The sequence below is a fragment of the Rhamphochromis longiceps genome, linkage group LG10 (genome assembly GCF_057381845.1).
Source record: "Rhamphochromis longiceps isolate RC_006_pf linkage group LG10, R_longiceps_female_GT1.1, whole genome shotgun sequence".
Classification (NCBI taxonomy): Eukaryota; Metazoa; Chordata; class Actinopteri; order Cichliformes; family Cichlidae; genus Rhamphochromis; species Rhamphochromis longiceps.
This window is the reverse complement of record NC_140566.1, coordinates 21,463,237-21,481,138: the sequence shown is the minus strand read 5'-3', so window position 1 is coordinate 21,481,138 and position 17,902 is coordinate 21,463,237. Positions and strand designations below refer to the sequence as shown.

Below are 17,902 nucleotides of genomic sequence, written 5' to 3'. Positions count from 1 at the left end.
TAGTCATGTTGAAACTTGGCGCCTTTTCGCCTGTCTCCTGTTCCACAGGCAAGAAAAACACAGAATGCCATCTAGTGTACTGGAGTGTCCAACACATAACAAACAGAAGGACAGGACAACTGAACGGAATCCCTTTGTTGTCATTGTACACAGCACAATACACAATACAAACACATTTAAATAAACAAAATAACACACAGATAAAAAAAAAATCCCTATGAAAGATCTGAAAACAACACAAAGGAATCAAAGTCACAAAAGCAATGCAGATAAATGTTAAATATATGGTTGTGTTTGCTATCAGCAGTCAGTGCAACTTAAATAGTTTCCAGTAGACATGTTCAAAATATGTGTACTTGTCTCCTTAAGAAGTATTCGTCTTCATTAAAAAGTTTTTGGTTTTAATTTTCTTACAAATCCAACATGCATCTTTGTTCAGTGCTGATAGAATGATAATTAATCCACCATCACTGTAAACATTTCTGTGTTAATTGTTGGTTTAGTTTAGCAAAATATATAACTTTGGAGGTCTTTCCAAAGAGTTAAATGTTCAACCATGAAAAACATAAGATATACTCCCTCGCAAAAGTGTTGTAAAAAGTAAAAAAATGTCATCAACATTTAGGATTTAATTAATATATCTTACAGACAATTTCCAAGATACCATGTTTGAAATCAAGAGTACAACATTTTAATAATAATAATAAAAAAAGACGTTTCCTGACGGAACGACGTCAACTCTGCTGACTGCACACCTGTTACGTTGCAACGGAGCCCTAAACGTAGCAAGACGCCGGGACGTCTCCTCTGACGTTTTTTAAAGCGACACCAACCGCTTCAGTGGCAGCAGCCTCGTTCTCGCCGCACGTCTGAGTGCTTCAGCGTTAATTCAGCTAAACTACAAAACCAACATTACATCGCTACAGACGTCTACCGTCAGTTAAACATGGCCAGTACAGAGGTAAGCGTGCAAACGACGTACGGCCATTGGCGCGTTTGTTGTTTTAATACCCAGCTGGACACTTAACAACAAAAGCAAGCTGTCAAACTGGGGTCTCTTCTCCATTGAGGGCACATTAGCTAACAATAAACTAACCAAAGCCATGGAGTTTTACCTTGTAAAGTTAATGTTTTGACCTATTTGAATTTTTCTTTACTTTTTTTCTTGCTACCCTTTTCCTTCTCAGGGAAGTAAACTCTGGGGAGGTCGATTTGTTGGAGACACCGATCCTATTATGGAGAAGTTCAATGCCTCAATCGCTTATGACCAGAGGATGTGGGATGCAGACATCCGTGGGAGCAAGGCTTATGTTAAAGCTCTGGAGAGGGCAAAGCTTGTCAGCACGGACGAAATGGAGCAGATCTTACACGGAATGGCTCAGGTGAAGTCACAACATAAACCACAACTAAGAAAGATAGTTCAGGGCAACCACAGGCTGGCAGTAGCAGAAAATCACTTGCATGGTTATGTGAATCACTGCCTTCCCTTTGGCTGGTTAATAGATGACAGCTGAAAATGTGCCATGGTGCAGGATTCCTCTACTGAGTGTGAGCTGCACAATGGTGTCATCATGTGACATCTGTCAGCTGCTAAACAGCCTTAGTTCTTCTTTCATGCAGCTTATTTTTTAGGGTGCCCTCTCTGTCCTGAGGTTCTGCTTTATTGGTGCGATTGTCATTATGTAACCAGGACTGACATTTGCTATACTCATGCACAGTTACTGAAAACTTCCTATGTATTAATATATTTTATTTACGGATTATATTTTAAAACAGTCCCTATTTGTTTCTGCAGATTTCTGATGAGTGGTCTAGAGGTGTTTTTGTCATCAAACCCGGAGATGAAGATATTCATACCGCCAATGAGCGCAGACTAAAGGTGAGTTATGGCTTGTAGAATTTCTTTTTCCTTTCGTTTTCATGGCAACACTCAGTTCAATATGCTTTATATCATAAGGCAAAGACCCTACAACATTAAAAAGAAAAGTGCAGTGAACAGAGTTCGACTTATGAGGTAGTGCTTGGTGACAGTGGCAGAGACCTCCAACAGGACCAGACTCGGGGAGGCACAGCCATATGAGGTGACTGGTTGGGGTTAGAGGAGAAAGAAGAAAGGGAAATGGAGCATAGTGGAAGCAGAAAAGTATTTTTAAAAATATACAGGTTATGTTTTGCACAGTGTTCTAATTGTTGAATTGATCCTACCAAGAAGTGCTGCATGGTGCAGCAGAAGCTTGATAGAGCTTATTCCACATCAGTATTTTCCAGAAAACAATGAAAATTACATTTATAAGCTCTACTGTTGATTTTAGTAGAACACTAAATGCGTGTGCTACCACTGCTGAAAACAATTAAAAAAAAAAAAGTATACACATATATTGGGTTCAGATACTATTTATCGCTCCTGATGGCTGTTGCGATTTCTATTTGATGAGCGTAAGATTCTGTAAAATCGCTTTGGTCTTACCCTGATGTGTGGAGGATATAGAAGAAAAAAACTGCCAACGATAAAATGTAATTTGAGTGTTTTATTGTTTCAGTTTTGGGCTATAAAACACTGATCTCCTCCTCCGTTGAGGGCTTGGTGATCGCTGTGGTGACAGATGTCATAGTCGTGTGGCTACATGTTTTCTCAGGAGCTGATTGGTGCACCTGCAGGGAAGCTGCACACAGGCAGGAGCAGGAATGACCAGGTCTGTGTTTGTGATATTAAAACTGTAATGATTTAACTGTTATAGAATAGAAAAGATTAAAATATTACCCTCTGTGTGTTTTGATTGATCAGGTGGTGACTGACATGAGGTTGTGGCTGCGAAGCGCAATCTCAACCCTTACGGACAACGCGCTTCAGTTGATAACTACCATGGTGGAGCGGGCGGCAGCGTGAGACAAACACACGCTGGCATACGTAAACATGTGCTCTGCTGTAACCTTGCAGTTTTTAAAAAATGATATTTTCCATCACTTTTTCTGAAACTCAGAGAAATTGAAGTCCTTTTTCCTGGTTACACCCACATGCAGAGGGCACAGCCAATCAGATGGAGCCACTGGATTCTGAGGTGATCTTCCTGTACTGACATATTTGCAATTTTCCCGCCTTTCATTAAGACAGTGTGATGTTCACATCAGTCTCGTGCATCTCTGTCTCCAGCCACGCTGTTGCCCTCAGCAGAGATGTGGAGCGGCTTCAGGAGCTCAAGAAAAGAGTTAACGTTTTACCTCTCGGCAGGTACGCCCTGAACGCGCTCGTGTGTGACTTTCATTTTGGTCTCACAGATATGATAAAATGAATCCTGTTGTTTTCAGTGGCGCCATCGCTGGGACTCCATTCGACATCGACAGAGAGCTCCTGCAGAGAGGTCAGGCCAATTGGCTTTTTGTTACCAATGTCTTCTTGTCATTTAACTGTTGTTTTTTTATAAAATATGAATTCAAAAATGAGCAGAAATTACAACATTTGCTGTCCTCTGGATCTGCAGAGCTGGGGTTTGATAGCATCAGTCTAAACAGCATGGATGCCACAGGCCAAAGAGACTTTGTTGGTATGTACTGTAAACTGTACACACCAGGAAGCTTTCAGACTAAAATGGATCCAAGCAGTGAAAAACATGAACTCTACTCTGAGTCCTTTCATGTTCACTTGTCTGTTTATTTAGCTGAGTTCTTGTTCTGGGCTTCGTTGTGTTTGACCCATCTCAGTAAGATGGCCGAGGACCTGATACTGTACAGCACAAAAGAGTTCTCCTTCATCACGCTCTCTGATGCCTACAGGTCGGTTCATGCTTTTATTTTGCAGTTCTTTAGCAGTATGTAAAGATCTGTGATTTACATATTGGAAAAAAATTACTGGCACATAAGAGGAGAGCTGTTCAGCAGTTTATTTACTTCATGAAAGTTTCTTATTACCTATTTTACAGGTAGTTTCAAGGCAAATTAAATCAATAATCAGTGTAAAACTAATAATTCAATTAAACAATCTAAAGCAACAACAAATAAAGAAACTGCAATAATGCTAATCTATACATCCAATCACAGTTAGACAGAGATCGGAATGCTGCAGCAAGCAAAGGAAAAGGAACTTCAAGACATGTTGAGGAGGTCATTTAGCCATTTGAATCAGCTGTGTTGGATCAAGGGCACATATAAAACCTCCAGGACACCGGTCCTCGAGGCCTGGAGTTCGACACCTGTGCTGTAGAGGTTTGACAGTTCACTGGATTTCTGTGAGCATAATCTTGGTATTTAATCTATAATAAAACGGAGCCTAAAAGTCTACATCTCATCATTCAACATTTACAGCAACCAAAGTGCAAAGGCTGCAGTCACGAAGCTGTGTTATAAGTTAATAAAGTGAAATGTTATGTTTGAATCATTATTTTCTCTGTAGTTGTGTCCATTTAGCACTGATCTCTCTGCTATGACCTACTCTATTTTATGCTGCATTTTCATTGCCCTTCATGTATATTTGTGTGTCTGTGTGTAGCACCGGCAGCAGTCTGATGCCCCAGAAAAAAAATGCTGACAGTTTGGAGCTGATCAGGAGTAAAGCAGGTCGTGCCTTTGGCAGGGTAAGCCTGAAGGGTTGGCTTTAATGCTGTCTTTCTACGCATGTCAGTAGCTCACACTTGCAATTTTATTTTGCCAGATAACTTAAAAAAAAAAAAGAAGTATAATATAGAAACACCAATGATGCTACAATAACTCTTTTCAATATCTTGGTATAGCTGTAATGTGCTGTGTGAGATCACTTCCATTAGTTCAAGTGTAGACCCTAAATCCTGTTTCTTCCTGTTGTAAATAGTTGATTCTTTGCTTTCATATTTTAACTTTTTAAAAAAGGGTCAATATGTTTAAAAGTGGAACTAACTGTAGATTTTCCTCTCTGGAGAACAGCTTGTTTTTCCTCTGCAGTACCAGCGCCCTCGTGTGTCCTAAAGCAGTCACTAGTTTTCCGTCACTAGAATCACAGTTGGCTGGTTTCAGTATGAAAGTACAGTGCCAAACTGGAGAAAAACACATGTTAATAAATAGTCTATTTTCTAATAATTTAATATTTTTATTATAGTGATACAATAGATCCTTCATAATTCATCATCAACACAGCTCTGTATGATGAAACCTGGGAACAGGAGGCAGAGGCTCTTCAGTGTGGAGGGTGATAATAGTTTTATTGTAGTTGTCTGCCTTGCAGCTACAACAGTATCCCCTTTCATGAGCATTCAGACGTGCTGTGCTCTCATAGTCTTTACTGCTTTCATTCTTTACTCGCTGCAGTTTTCTCACAAAACTCTTCCTGTGATTTTTGTATTTCAGTGTGCGGGCTTCATGATGACGCTGAAGAGCCTACCGAGCACGTACAACAAGGACCTACAGGTATGAAAGTCTGTCTTCACGTGGTTTCACTTGGAAGGAAGTCAAATTTCTCCTAATATCCAGCTCTCTTTATCACCGTGCTCACCCTTCAGGAGGATAAGGAGGCCATGTTTGACTGCTATGATAATGTTCAGGCTGTGCTGCAGGTGACCACCGGAGTCATGTCAACTCTGAAGGTCAGACAATCAGTTCACTGCTGTTTCCTTTGAAAAATAAACCGAATACATTTCTTGGTTTGTAGATGGTAATTGATTTCCATAAAGACTATGTTAAAAAGTTAATATGGAAACAGTAACTCCTGTGTGGTTAATGAGATGCTTCATTTAAAGCTGAATCATTTCCACACTTCAGTGACATCGTGGCAGTTTTAGCTGCAGTATTTGTATGCAGAGGTGGATTATGAGAATTGCATCACTGTCAGTCATCTTGCAGCATTAAACATTTTATTACAAGCACTGCTGAGGATTTGACAGAGCTGATTCTCTGTGGAGACTAGCAAACGACATTAACGTAGAAAGATTTTGTAGGGAAGTTGAGACAGTTTTCCAAACAAGAAGAGGAATTTCAGTTTTTCTTCAGTCTTTTTTCACTGTACAAATAATCTTGCAAAGGTTCAGGGTGTCCTTTAATTTTTGCTTATTTTTTTAGATCAATCAGACTGTGATGGAAGCTGCTCTCAGTCCTGACATGCTGGCTACTGATCTGGCCTACTACCTTGTGAGGAAGGGGGTGAGTAGATCATATATCCTTAAAATATTATATTATGTAGATGTTAACTATTATGTTATAGATATTCAGGATATGAAATTAATCTATATTATTTTTTTTTGAAATTACAATTTTGTCTTGCAGATATTTTTAGAACATAACAAATTACTGAGTATCAGTTTTGTAGTTTAGTTGTGTACAATATTCGAGGAAGTAATTACAAAGAAATGATTTCAAATGATGTCTACAGTTTGTACAGGAATTCAAACACTCTTCATAGCCTTTATTAGGATACAAGTTTATTAGTCCTAGTAACTAGTCCTAGGTAAACTAGTGTCTCTGGGTAGTGGTTTATCTAACAAGTGAAAGCTACCCTGTTTGATCCTGGAAGGAGACATAAATCTGTCAGCAAGGGTCTGTTTTGTCATTCTTTTTTTTTTTTTTTTTATATGAGTTTATTCACATTAATTTTTCACTGCAAAATACTTTCCTGCATTTCTGCATGTTGTGTGTTACAGTGTAGCTGTGTGTTATTGTGTGTTGCAGGTACCATTCAGAGAGGCCCATGGTCTCTCTGGCAAAGCTGTGTTTACAGCTGAATCCAAAAACATTGCCCTGAATCAGCTCACTGTGGAAGATCTCACTGCTATAAGGTGGCTGTCTTCTTCTCACACACACAGACTTTTAAACTAAAAACCTAAAACCTTCCAAATGAATCATTTTCTCTTCTTTTGATTTCTATCATGTTTTTCATACCATAATTTTAAACTCCTCTTTCTTATCTTTGTCTTTTCTTTGTCTGCTCTGTACCTTCAGCCCTCTGTTTGGAAGTGACGTGTCCTCAGTGTGGGACTACAGGAGCAGTGTGGAGCAGTACAGCGCCCCTGGAGGCACAGCTAAGAGTAGCGTCGCTGCACAGGTGGAGCATCTGAGGAACTGGCTGAAGAAACACGCACAGTGACCTCTCGGTGTCACTCGGTGTAACCTTTAGAATCAGATTTGCAGAGCGAGGTTGAAGTGAAATCTTTATACTTTGAGAACCACATTGCCTCCCAAACATTTCACTCTTCTCTCTTTAATATGGAGTGCCATTTCCATCCTGTGCAAACATGTGATGTTTGTCATTGATTGTGTACAAACTGGAAACTGACCAGTTTTAAATACCTGAAAAGAAAATAAATAGTGCCATGGCAGGTTGATTAAGTCTGATTTCCACCACAAAAACATCTGATGTGATTTACTTTACTCTCTAGCCATCCTAAAGACACACACAGCCTATTTTACTGCACAGACAAGAACGTGTATTTATTTATGTCACATAAGTGGATCCAACATTACTTTATGGCAGGTTTATGCAGGATTCACACCTGCGCTGACAATTGAGAGAAACTCTGAGGTGCCTGTTTATTTAAATGCTCCAGTGTGGCCGTTTACCAGTGAAGTCATGTAATGCAAGCATGGTTTCCTGTTGTATATGAACAAAGTTACCAACAGTCGGCTATGATAAACACAACTGACCGGGGCAGAATGAACTGCAAGGCAGATTTATTTCCATGGTGCTTAAAACAGTCAGTTTCATTCATTTTAAACTGATCTAATTGAATCTGTAGAAATCCAAATTGGTGAATACTCAATATAAAATCAGTCTCACTCACAGTAAGGGTTCAGATAAATCCACTGACGTCAGCTGTTAGTTTACTGATTGAAGTTTTGGGTTTGGATTTTGCACATCATAAGAAGTCAAGAACAAGTTATTACTCTGGCAGAGGATTAATATTAATGTATACTTCATTGATCCCCGTGGGGAAATTACTGTCTCTGCATTTGACCCATTCACTCAGGGAAGCAGAGGGCAGGCGCACCGGGGATCAGTGTGTAGGGAGAGTGCCTCGCTAAGTGGTACCTCAGGGTAGCTGTTCAGTGTATTCGAACCCCCGACCTTCCTATCATGGGGCGACCACTCTACATACTGCTCATTGGATTGCTGGAGGATTACTGGAGTTTAGATCTTAATTAAAACATGCACAGGTACATTTATGAGATGCCTTAATTACCAAATGCTTTGTTAAACTCTCTAAACAACAAAGATACAAATATATACATGAAAAGCAACGACAAAAATAGTAGAATAAAGGTTATTATTTAAAGAATCTCTCATGTTTTGAAAAAGGAAGAAAAATATGTTAAACCTCTAATTCTATATATCGGTTTATTACTTTTGTCCACAAAAACATCTAGGAGAAAATAAGCGTTAATATAAAGCAGTAAAACATGAATATTAAAAACTGACCTCCCCCCTAAAGCCCCAAGTGCTGCAGGGTACTAAAGCTCACACACATACTATGTTGGTTTTCAGTTTCCTAGGTCAGAAATACTGACATAATTGAAGTCAGTAATACTTTCAAATTCAAATCTACTGCCATGTTAGCGGCTTCAGCTGAAGTCGGCATGTGCTAATTAAATTTGATCATCATACAAATTTCTGTTTGAGATGAAGATGGTGCTGCTTTATGGTTTCAACGTTTTAAATTGGTCTGGTCTGAATCAGTTGATCGGTTTGTTTTTCTTTCTTTCAGCTTCTTTCCACAAAGAGAAAAATCCCAAAGAATCATCATGCATCCCTTCAAATCACCAGAAAACGTTCATGTAGCTCAGATATGTCTATGGTGGGGAGGAAGAAAGTAAATATAGGAAGAAGGTCTTCTTAAATAGCACATATATGTTTGCATTTATGAAACACGCCCAGTTAGCTGTTTTAACTAGTATTACTGTGGAAGCTGCCATTCTTTGCATGCTCCACCATAGCTGCGACATCAGGCTACAGGAGCCAAGTGCACTCACATTTTAGTCAAAACTTGCCTGAATCATTTTCACACCACTACCGAATTAGTTTGGTGACTGAGACCAGTTCCTCTAAAGGCTGTTGTTATCATTCTGCTCAGTACAATATGTGAATCTGTACAGATTTAAGGACAAACAATCCAGTATCTTCAGAATCAGAACACTTTAATAATCTCTAAGGAAATAAGTTTGACACTGCTGATGGTGGTGCTAGGAGAAAACTATCTAATAGGGTTGTACGAGACACTGCCTGGCAGTCATGTACCTAAATGTGGGCATTGCTGCTGATGTGATCAACTTTAATTGATGGTAATTTGTCAGGAAAAATGGATCATCTTAAAAAAAGATTAAGTATGAATACATTACCAATAGTTAACGCAAAACAACTGCCCCTTTTAAGGGTAGCAGTGGCATTTTTAATAAAAACATTTCTTTGCATCTCTAATTTTTGCATACCCTCTGATCTGCAGAGGAAGGCTGAGCTGTGTGTATCTAGCTCTATGTACTTCTGCTGAACTCAAAAAGGGACCATTACTTACTAACGATACATCATGCTTTATCATGTGACTAAGATTCATCAAGAAAATGTTTACTGAAGTTATAACCCAAGGAAGGGGTTATAAAGGGCAAATACTTTTTCACAGAACTGTATATATACAATCAGACTTTGAGAAGTCACTCCCTGCTGGCCATAAGAAAAAATGCAGATTTAAGACTTTGTGCGTTGGCTTCGCTGTTCAGACTTGAAGACTATGCCCATTTCTTGCTGCGCATTCAGTGTGCCAGACCCAGCGTAACAGTCACAAATGATAAAAACAGACACCAAAAATGTGTCGCAGTTGTCTGAGCTGTACCCGACTTTGAGGAGTACACAATCCTGCCATCCAGCGGCTGCGTAGGTCGGAAAATGTCAGTCATGGGATGCCCTGTCCAAAAGCGACACTGCTTAACTATCGCATCCAGCTGTGAAGTGGAGAGGGAAAAAATGTGTTTGAGGAGATGAAGAGTTGTTTAAAGAAGGAAAGTTGTTGTAGGTCTTGACCTCTTAAATGCAAAGTGTTTCTGAAAAGTTTTTTTCTTCCCCCAGGCGTTTTCTACTTTTGTAGTTTTACTAGTTTTATTTTGCAATTTAATATCACATCTCCATAACTTCTTCAAATATGCTGTTTTTGTTTACATTGTGAAAGAGTAAAGAAATGTCCGTTTGGAGGTTCACAGGTTTATGGATGAAATGCAACCAAAAGCACTAGTTTCTCTACTGTGAGCCTTTTATCTCTTTCACTTATTTATTCTTGCTTACCTGTCGACTACTGATGGCCAGCTTCCTGTGAAACACTGTCCAGGCAACTGCCTGCTCACATCCCGGCGTTGTCATGGAGCCCACGTAGCGGTAGTAACCTTGTAGGTCCTTTGCAGCTGGGATAATGTCACCGAGTCTAAAGTTTGGGATCACTGTGGTGCTGCCTTCATGTGACAAAGAAAGAAGCAAAGTCAGGACTGAATAAAGCTTATTGTGCCCTGATGTGGGAAACAATTATTTGATCCCAATCTGGATCAACTCCTCACTTTATTTTAATGGAGAGAAACAGATTATCCACCAAAAATCCTGAAAAAAATTATTACATGAAAGCAATAAACTGACTTATTGAATTTAAGTATTTGATCTCCTGCAAATCACAGATGGGAAGATAGATTACAATCAATCGATTAATTGCAGATACTCCTCAACTGGTTATATGTATAAAGCACACCTATCCACAGAAATCAGTTTCTTCCAACCAAAGAGCTGCAAATTAACAGCATACATACCGTTGTTTTGTACGCGGCCCAGCGCATCTATTACTGTGTCCAAATGAGGATGATCATCCGCTGTTTCCTAGAAAGATACCATCAATACTATGCCGCAAGTCACGTCTTAACATTTTATGAAGAAGGTGAAAACATCACAGTGTATTACCTCAAACAGGAAGGCGAGCAGAGCTATACCTGCTGTGTCATGTTCGGCCTCCGCCAGAGAGCTGTACGGCTCCTTAATGTGGACTATGTGCATCTGTATAAAGAAAAGAGTACTGTACTCTATCAAGGGCCCTTTCTGCTTTCAGAGATCAGATCAGTCACATAATTTTTTCAACAATGGATATAACAATATTAATAAAATGTTATTAATGACCCTCCTGTGTCATTGTGGTGTATCTGTTAGCCTTACTGAGCAGATTTAAGGTAAATAAAAGGGAATAATAAGGGAATAAAACATGAAATTTTTCACACTAACATAACTGCCATGCTTGAACATTTTTGATGTCAGAAAACCAAATCCATGTGCCAACAAAATTATTGACCTCTACTCAAATCTTTTATAACTTTAATGATGACTCCTTTACCTCCATGGGGAATCTCTCTCCGTCAATGGTGTGCTCTGATCCTGGTCTCCCATTCCCTCCCCAGTGGAGGTGAAATTGGGCGGCTCTGTAGTGACCTGGCAGAGCTCCCCCAATGAATCGAACAGACGCCGGCAAAGCAAAGTGGGCTGCAGGGGCGAGAGATTGTCACTGAGCAAAGGTATTATGTTACTTTAACAGTTATTTTTATGTAAACATGTTGAAAGTATTTGGTCGTTAAGGGAAAAAACACGCTCTGTGTGCCAGACTGGATAAGATCGGCTCTTCATTACCAGAGTGCCCTTTGTTTTCCACTGTCATGTTGATTGTGTCGGTGTGGCCAATGAAGTTGAAAGGTGACAGGGCGATGTCGATGTGGACTTTGCTGGTCACGATGTTAATCGGTGACTGGCGTAACCCTCCACATTTTGGGAATTGAGTAGCCCAGTGGTTGGGGTCTAAGCGACACAAACAGGAAAAGCAACAGCATCATCAGATTTTAGGCTTCACTGACCATACAGAGTGCTGCCTCTCAGAGAGTCCATGAAGATTGCCTCCCCCACCCATGCTGGCTGAAAAGACAGGATGCCTGCCTATTTACGTAAACGCTTACATATTGTATTTTTTAAAGACTTATTTTGGGGCTTTTTTGCCTTTGTTCATCAGCTGAACAGCCAAGAGTAGACAGGAAGGGGGCAGGAGAGGACACACAGCAAAGGCCTGCAGGTCAGACTCAATTTATAAAGCAACAACAAAATGAATAGTGCTCAGCCAATTCACCTCATGAATGACGAATATTTGCTGGTGCTGTAGATCTCAATGAGAATGAACATCACTTTCTTCTGCTTTCATTTTGCTACTTTGGGTTTGCTTCTCACAAACACAAGAAACTGCACCTGTGTCCTGTGGCACTTACTAACAGCTGAATCTTGTTTTTATTATTATCTTGGTTTAGATCTCTCGTTACATTAAGAAACTTTAAGATGAAATTGACTGTTTGAATTACCATCAAACTGATGCATTAAGATTCTCATGGGCACCTTCATGTTTTTAGTCTTCAACTATATTACTTAATATATTACTATATTAATTTGGTTTTTGATAGTGATCTGATAGTGTATTATTTTTTTTGACACTTTCAGGACACTGGTAGCAATTTTATTATAATTTTGTATTTTTATTTAATTTTTTACTTTTTATTTTGCAGTTTAGTTTTAGCTGGTCTCCAATGTGGGTATCCTTGTTTCAGTTTGTCTGAAGATGTTTAGTTTTAGTTTAGTTTGTTAATAGTTTCAGTTTTTAGTTTTAGTCTTTTTTAAAAATGTTATTATATTTAAGGAAAAGTGTTTTAAAAAAGTGTTTGCCCCCTTTATTATTTCCTAGTGTTTTGGATATTTGTCATACTTACATGTTTCAGATGATCAAAGAAATTTTAATATTAGACAAAGATAACGCGAGTAAATACAAAATGCACTTTTTAGATTATGATTTTATTGATTGAGGGAGAAAGGGTGAACTAACCTAAACCTACCTGGTCCTGTGTGAAAAAGTAATTGCCCCTCTTGTTAAATCACAAATTAAATGTGATAAACCACATGTAAAAGATCTTAAAAAGCAACACATCATGTCACGATCTAAAGAAACACCTGAGAAACAAAGTCACTGACATCTATCAAGTGTTAAAAGGCCATTTCTAAGATTTTGGGACTCTGATGAAGAGTCATTATACACAAGAGGAGAAGACTTGGAACAATGGTGAACCTTCCCACGAATGGCCAGCTGACCAAAATTACTCCAAGAGGGCACAAAAGAGCCCAGAAAACTTTAAAGGACTGCAGGCTTCACTGCCTCAGTTAAGGTCAGAGTTCATGATTCAACACTAAGAAAGAGACTGGGCAGAAATGGAATCCACGGGAGAGTTCGAGAAGACCACTGCTGACCATGAAGAACACAAAACCTCGTCTCACATTGGGTAAACAACATTTTTTCGATCCCCTTGACATTTGGGAAAATGTGGACTGACGAGACAAAAGTTGAACTTTTTGGAACGTGTGTATCCCAGTACTTTTGACGTAGAAGTAACACAGCATTTCAGAAAAGGAACATCATACCAACAGTAAAATATGATGGTAGTGTAATGGTCTGGGGCTGTTTTGCTGCCATGAACCATGAATTCTGCTGTCTATCAAATCATGAAGGAGAATGTCCGGCCATCTGTCCATGACCTCAAGCTGAAGCACACTTGGGTTCTGCAGCAGGACAATGATCCAAAACACAAAAGCAAGTCCACCTCTGAATGGCTTAAGAAAAACAAATGGAAGACTTTAGAGTGGCCTAGTCAAAGTTCTGACCTGAATCCAACTGAGATGCTGTGGTACGACCTTAAAAAGGTGGTTTATGTCCGAAAACCCTCCAATGTGGCTGAATTACAGCAATTCTGCAAAGATGAGTGGGTCAAAATTCCTCCACAGTGCTGTAAAAGACTCATTGCCAGTTATTGCAAACTCTTGACTGCAGCTGCTGCTGCTCAGGTTCTTCCAACCACTTATTAGGCTTAGGGGGCAATCGATTTTTCATAGGTTTGGATTTTTTCCCCTTAATAATAAACACCTTCAATGATTTGTTGGTGGAAAACTAACAAAATAACTCCTAACTTAGAAACTATGACAATAACTTTTTGGCATGGGATACGCTTTGAGTGTAGTTTGTGATTTTGTGTATAGTACACTAACAGGTTATTACAGTTAAAACAATTTTAATACATGTGCAATGTTTCTGAATAAGTAATATTTTATTTGGAAGATAACATAAATTTGTGTTTCAAAACTTGAATGAATGCCACATGTGTATTATAGCCACATAAATAAACAAATTAACTATACTCAGAATTATGTCAAATATATTAAAATGGGTTTCAACAGGACAAATAACAGGACCTCCACCTGTTTTTGCAATACAAATGTCTTAAAGTACAAAGAAAATAAAATGTTTATATATAAAATAAATGACTATTCCTTTAAAAGTAAATACTGCTCAGAAAGTGAGCTGCATTGGTGAAGGTTTGATCTCTGAGTCATTCTTGATTCATTTAACTATTGTTTTCCAAGTTCAGAAAATCTTTTTCATTTTTCAAAAGTCCAGTGTTTCACCTGGTGGCTGTAGCTCAGGAGGTAGAGCAGGTAGATCACCTACTGATCAGAAGGTTGGTGGTTCAATCCCTGGCTCCTCCATGCCAAATATCCTTGGGCAAGATACTAACTCCAAGTTGCTCTCCGATGCATCCATCGGAATATGAATGTGGTTAGACAGCACTATGTTTAGAGAAAGTGTATGTGGCATGTTGTATAGAGCGCTTGGAGTACTCTGAGAGAGTAGAAAAGTGCTCTATATGAATCAGTCCATTTAGTTTTTATATTTTCCACATCTAGTTTTAGTTTAAGTTAAATGCAATAACTTTATTCTGAAACTGATGACGTTTAACCAAACAGATTTTTGGAGGCCAGTGAGAACCTCTGTGGTTAAGCCCAATAATAAAATAAATGGTTAAAGAATTGTTCATATTGCAGTGGTTTACATCCTTGACTTGCAGGATCTTTGACACTTTTTGGATTTTCCTCTAAAATTTTGTAGGTTCCTTTCTTTCTAGTCTTACCTCTGCATGGGTCATCACAGGCATTCTGGTTTTGATAACACCAGTTAGCTGGAGAAAAAGTAAAACACTGAGATTAGACCCAGGAACACACACAAACAGACACACATAACCTGCAGTGTACACAGCGCTTATATTTATGTTCGGGATGGTGCTGCGCTGTGCCAGGCCAACAGTCTCCCTGCAGTTAATAAATGAATATTAATTAAGTTCACGCTCTATTAGACACAGCGTTTATTTTTTTCTTAGTCAGCAACTAGCTGATCTGCTCATGTGTTTGTCCTCTGCACCTGAACTTTGCAGCTGACATATTATTAGTCTTCACATGACACATGTGCTCAGTGTGTTAAAAATATGCTGTGTCCATTAATATGTTATCTGATAAAGCACAGACAGAATGATGTGTGATTACAAATGACTGATCCTTACGATTTATTGATTTATTACAATGAATCACCCTGCCTCCCTGCAAATTTAGTCTGACTGCTGAGCTCAGTGCACTTTGAAAAAGTTGCACAAAACCCACCTCTGCAAAAAGTGAAAAAGACATCCAAAAATGTGTTCAGTCAAATTCACAGACCCCCACACTTACTTCCTTTGTTTACAAGAACAACAAAAGCTGTGCCAGAACAAGAGAGTAGTATAAAAATATATTGACCGAAGGTCTTACAATAAAATAAATTAGCAGCTTACATTTAGTTTTCAAACATGTTTTACTCAGTTTAAATGTTGGAAAATGTGTCTGTGTGTGACAGTGAGTGGAAGAGATGCAGGCGGATTTTAATCACCCAGGTCAGCTGGTTGTTATTACACTGATTGCTTTCAGTGCAAAGTGGCTTTATCCGACTCCTTAACTGCCTCTGCACCGCTGCATTAAGCGTGTTCATTCAGCAGGTGCTGATGACGTTATTAGAGTTGTGCCGTGGTTGTGTATTGTGTTTCTGATGTGAATGAAAGTCCGGTGTTTGACTCTGCAGTGGGAATGAAAGCCGCTATAGAGAACCATTTAGCTAATATAGGAACACAGATTAGCCCTGCTGACTCCCACAATGCCGTCCTTTGAAAAGGGGACAGTGGTTCTCACCAACTGAGAACAATACACAGCTGGAGGCTGGCTTTACACCACCTGGTTCATTCACCTGTGTGAGACTGAGCAGCGGGGAAAAGTCAGAGTGAAGTCTGTGCAGTGATTACCTCGCTAAATTCCCAGTTTTACTTTCCTTACACTGACAATATCTTCTACAGTTCACCATCTGAGCTTTCAGAGTGGCTCCATGCAGCCTAAACTTGGAGCTTACACATGACAACGTGAATCCCTGTGAGAAAATAATTAAACTCTTACTGCATTGACAGAAATTAAGAAGGTAAGTAACAGCAGGTGCTGCTGATCAGTTGCACTTAATATAGAGTGAGCACCTGTGTAAAAGCAGATGTTTTGGCAGTTTGCTGATCTGGAGCACTCGGGTGTTTGTTAACACGATGTCACAATCTTTCCAGGAGTGGAAGTCCCGGCAAATTTTATATGTCAGACTGTGCAGCGCTCAGAAACTGCAAAAACATCCAAGCACTACATCTCAGACTCCAGGCCTCGGCTAAATGTTAAAGTTCATTACAGTAACCAGAAACCACAAGACATCTGGAGCAATGTCCTTTAGACAGAGGAGACCACAGTGGAGATATTTGGCCATGTTTGGCAGAAACAGAAACACCTAATACCAGCTTCAGGCGAGGTGGTGATGATAAGTGATTGATTTGGAGCCACAGAAATTTGGCACCTTGTAGTGAATTCGTCGACAGGAACTGATTGAAAAGATGCAGCAGGACCACAAACCTGAAGCTATGTTCAGTTCAAGCTATAAGAACGGCCCAAAGTTCCTCCACAGTGATGTGAGAGACTGATAAAACTATAAAGAAAACGGTTGCTTTAAATTAAAATGTTGTTCTTAGGACCTGTGGAAATGTTCTTTTCATGGGATTGTAGCTCAGGACACTTAGAGGCTCTTCTGCAACTTGTTCTGGTTGGTAGCGATGAGTTTTTTGTGGCAGGTGTTCTTAAACTGGAGAAAGATATTGCTGCAAAGCAGACACTGGTTTGTTGACTTTTATGGCTCCATTCTTGTGACTCTTGTGAACTGCAAGCCAAAACACCTGCTCCCCGGCAAACTTTCAAAATCAATTAATTTTTTACGTAAACTTTAGGAAAATGAAAAACTCACAGATGTGAGATTTGCACATCCCCAAATGGGAGAATTGGTTGCTTTTCCACTGCTTTCATGATCTAGACGAACTGTTTTTGAGTCTTGGACTTTGTTTCAACAGAAAAAGACATCTGATGTTGCCTCTAATCCACTTTTTTCCACTATGATTTGCAGGGCTTTGTCATTTAATCATATAGAAAAACTAATGAGCCTATTAATTAGTAATAAAAATCATTGCTGTTTGCAGTTCAGCTCGTGATCTTTCCAGTTAATATTTAAACATTCATGAAGAAGTAGCAAGAAAATTCAAAATATGTTGTAGATAGTTGTGTTGCTGCTTTGATTCTTAATAATCTCATGGCACTTGTCTTCCCACAAATTACAGCATGTTTAATCAAGTGTGGCTGCAGATGTTTTATCGTCATATCCACCCTTTTGACTTAAACAAGAACAAGTTCAAACTAAAAAAATAGGCGCAGAAAACTGAAGCCCATCATAGTTCCTGCATTTAGCTTAAATGCAGTTATACTGTGTATATTATGTGTGAGTCTCCTACCTGTGCAGCGGGAAAGGAGAAGATGCAGAGTCAGGAGGTAGAGAGAAAAACCCATGATGAAGTCAGGCGAAGCTCCTCATAGACTAAATTTCAGCTGTCTTCACACACCAACTCAGCCACCTTTGAAGGTGGGAGGGAGGTGATTATTGTGTGTTTGTGTGTGTGTGTGGAAGTTATTCTAAACAGGAGGGGGGGTCTT

General features: G+C 39.3%; 2 protein-coding genes across 2 annotated transcripts; one reads left to right on the top strand and one right to left on the bottom strand.

Moving 5' to 3' along the window:
* The first annotated feature begins 828 nt into the window (after positions 1–828).
* On the top strand, positions 829–9,420 carry asl (argininosuccinate lyase). The gene is made up of 16 exons (XM_085420904.1): positions 829–961; positions 1,188–1,382; positions 1,796–1,879; positions 2,637–2,693; positions 2,786–2,883; positions 2,982–3,059; positions 3,152–3,229; positions 3,307–3,359; positions 3,480–3,542; positions 3,657–3,771; positions 4,484–4,568; positions 5,314–5,373; positions 5,466–5,549; positions 6,022–6,102; positions 6,628–6,734; positions 6,898–9,420. The coding sequence occupies exons 1-16, from the start codon at positions 947–949 to the stop codon at positions 7,040–7,042; spliced, it is 1,398 nt and encodes a 465-aa protein (XP_085277030.1). The 5' UTR covers positions 829–946; the 3' UTR covers positions 7,043–9,420.
* A 258-nt stretch (positions 9,421–9,678) lies between these two features.
* On the bottom strand, positions 9,679–17,758 carry ca4c (carbonic anhydrase IV c). The gene is made up of 8 exons (XM_085420906.1): positions 17,704–17,758; positions 14,953–15,000; positions 11,594–11,758; positions 11,304–11,449; positions 10,880–10,972; positions 10,732–10,798; positions 10,223–10,386; positions 9,679–9,885 (listed from the first exon to the last, which is right to left on the bottom strand). The coding sequence occupies exons 1-8, from the start codon at positions 17,756–17,758 to the stop codon at positions 9,697–9,699; spliced, it is 927 nt and encodes a 308-aa protein (XP_085277032.1). The 3' UTR covers positions 9,679–9,696.
* Positions 17,759–17,902: the final 144 nt, after the last annotated feature.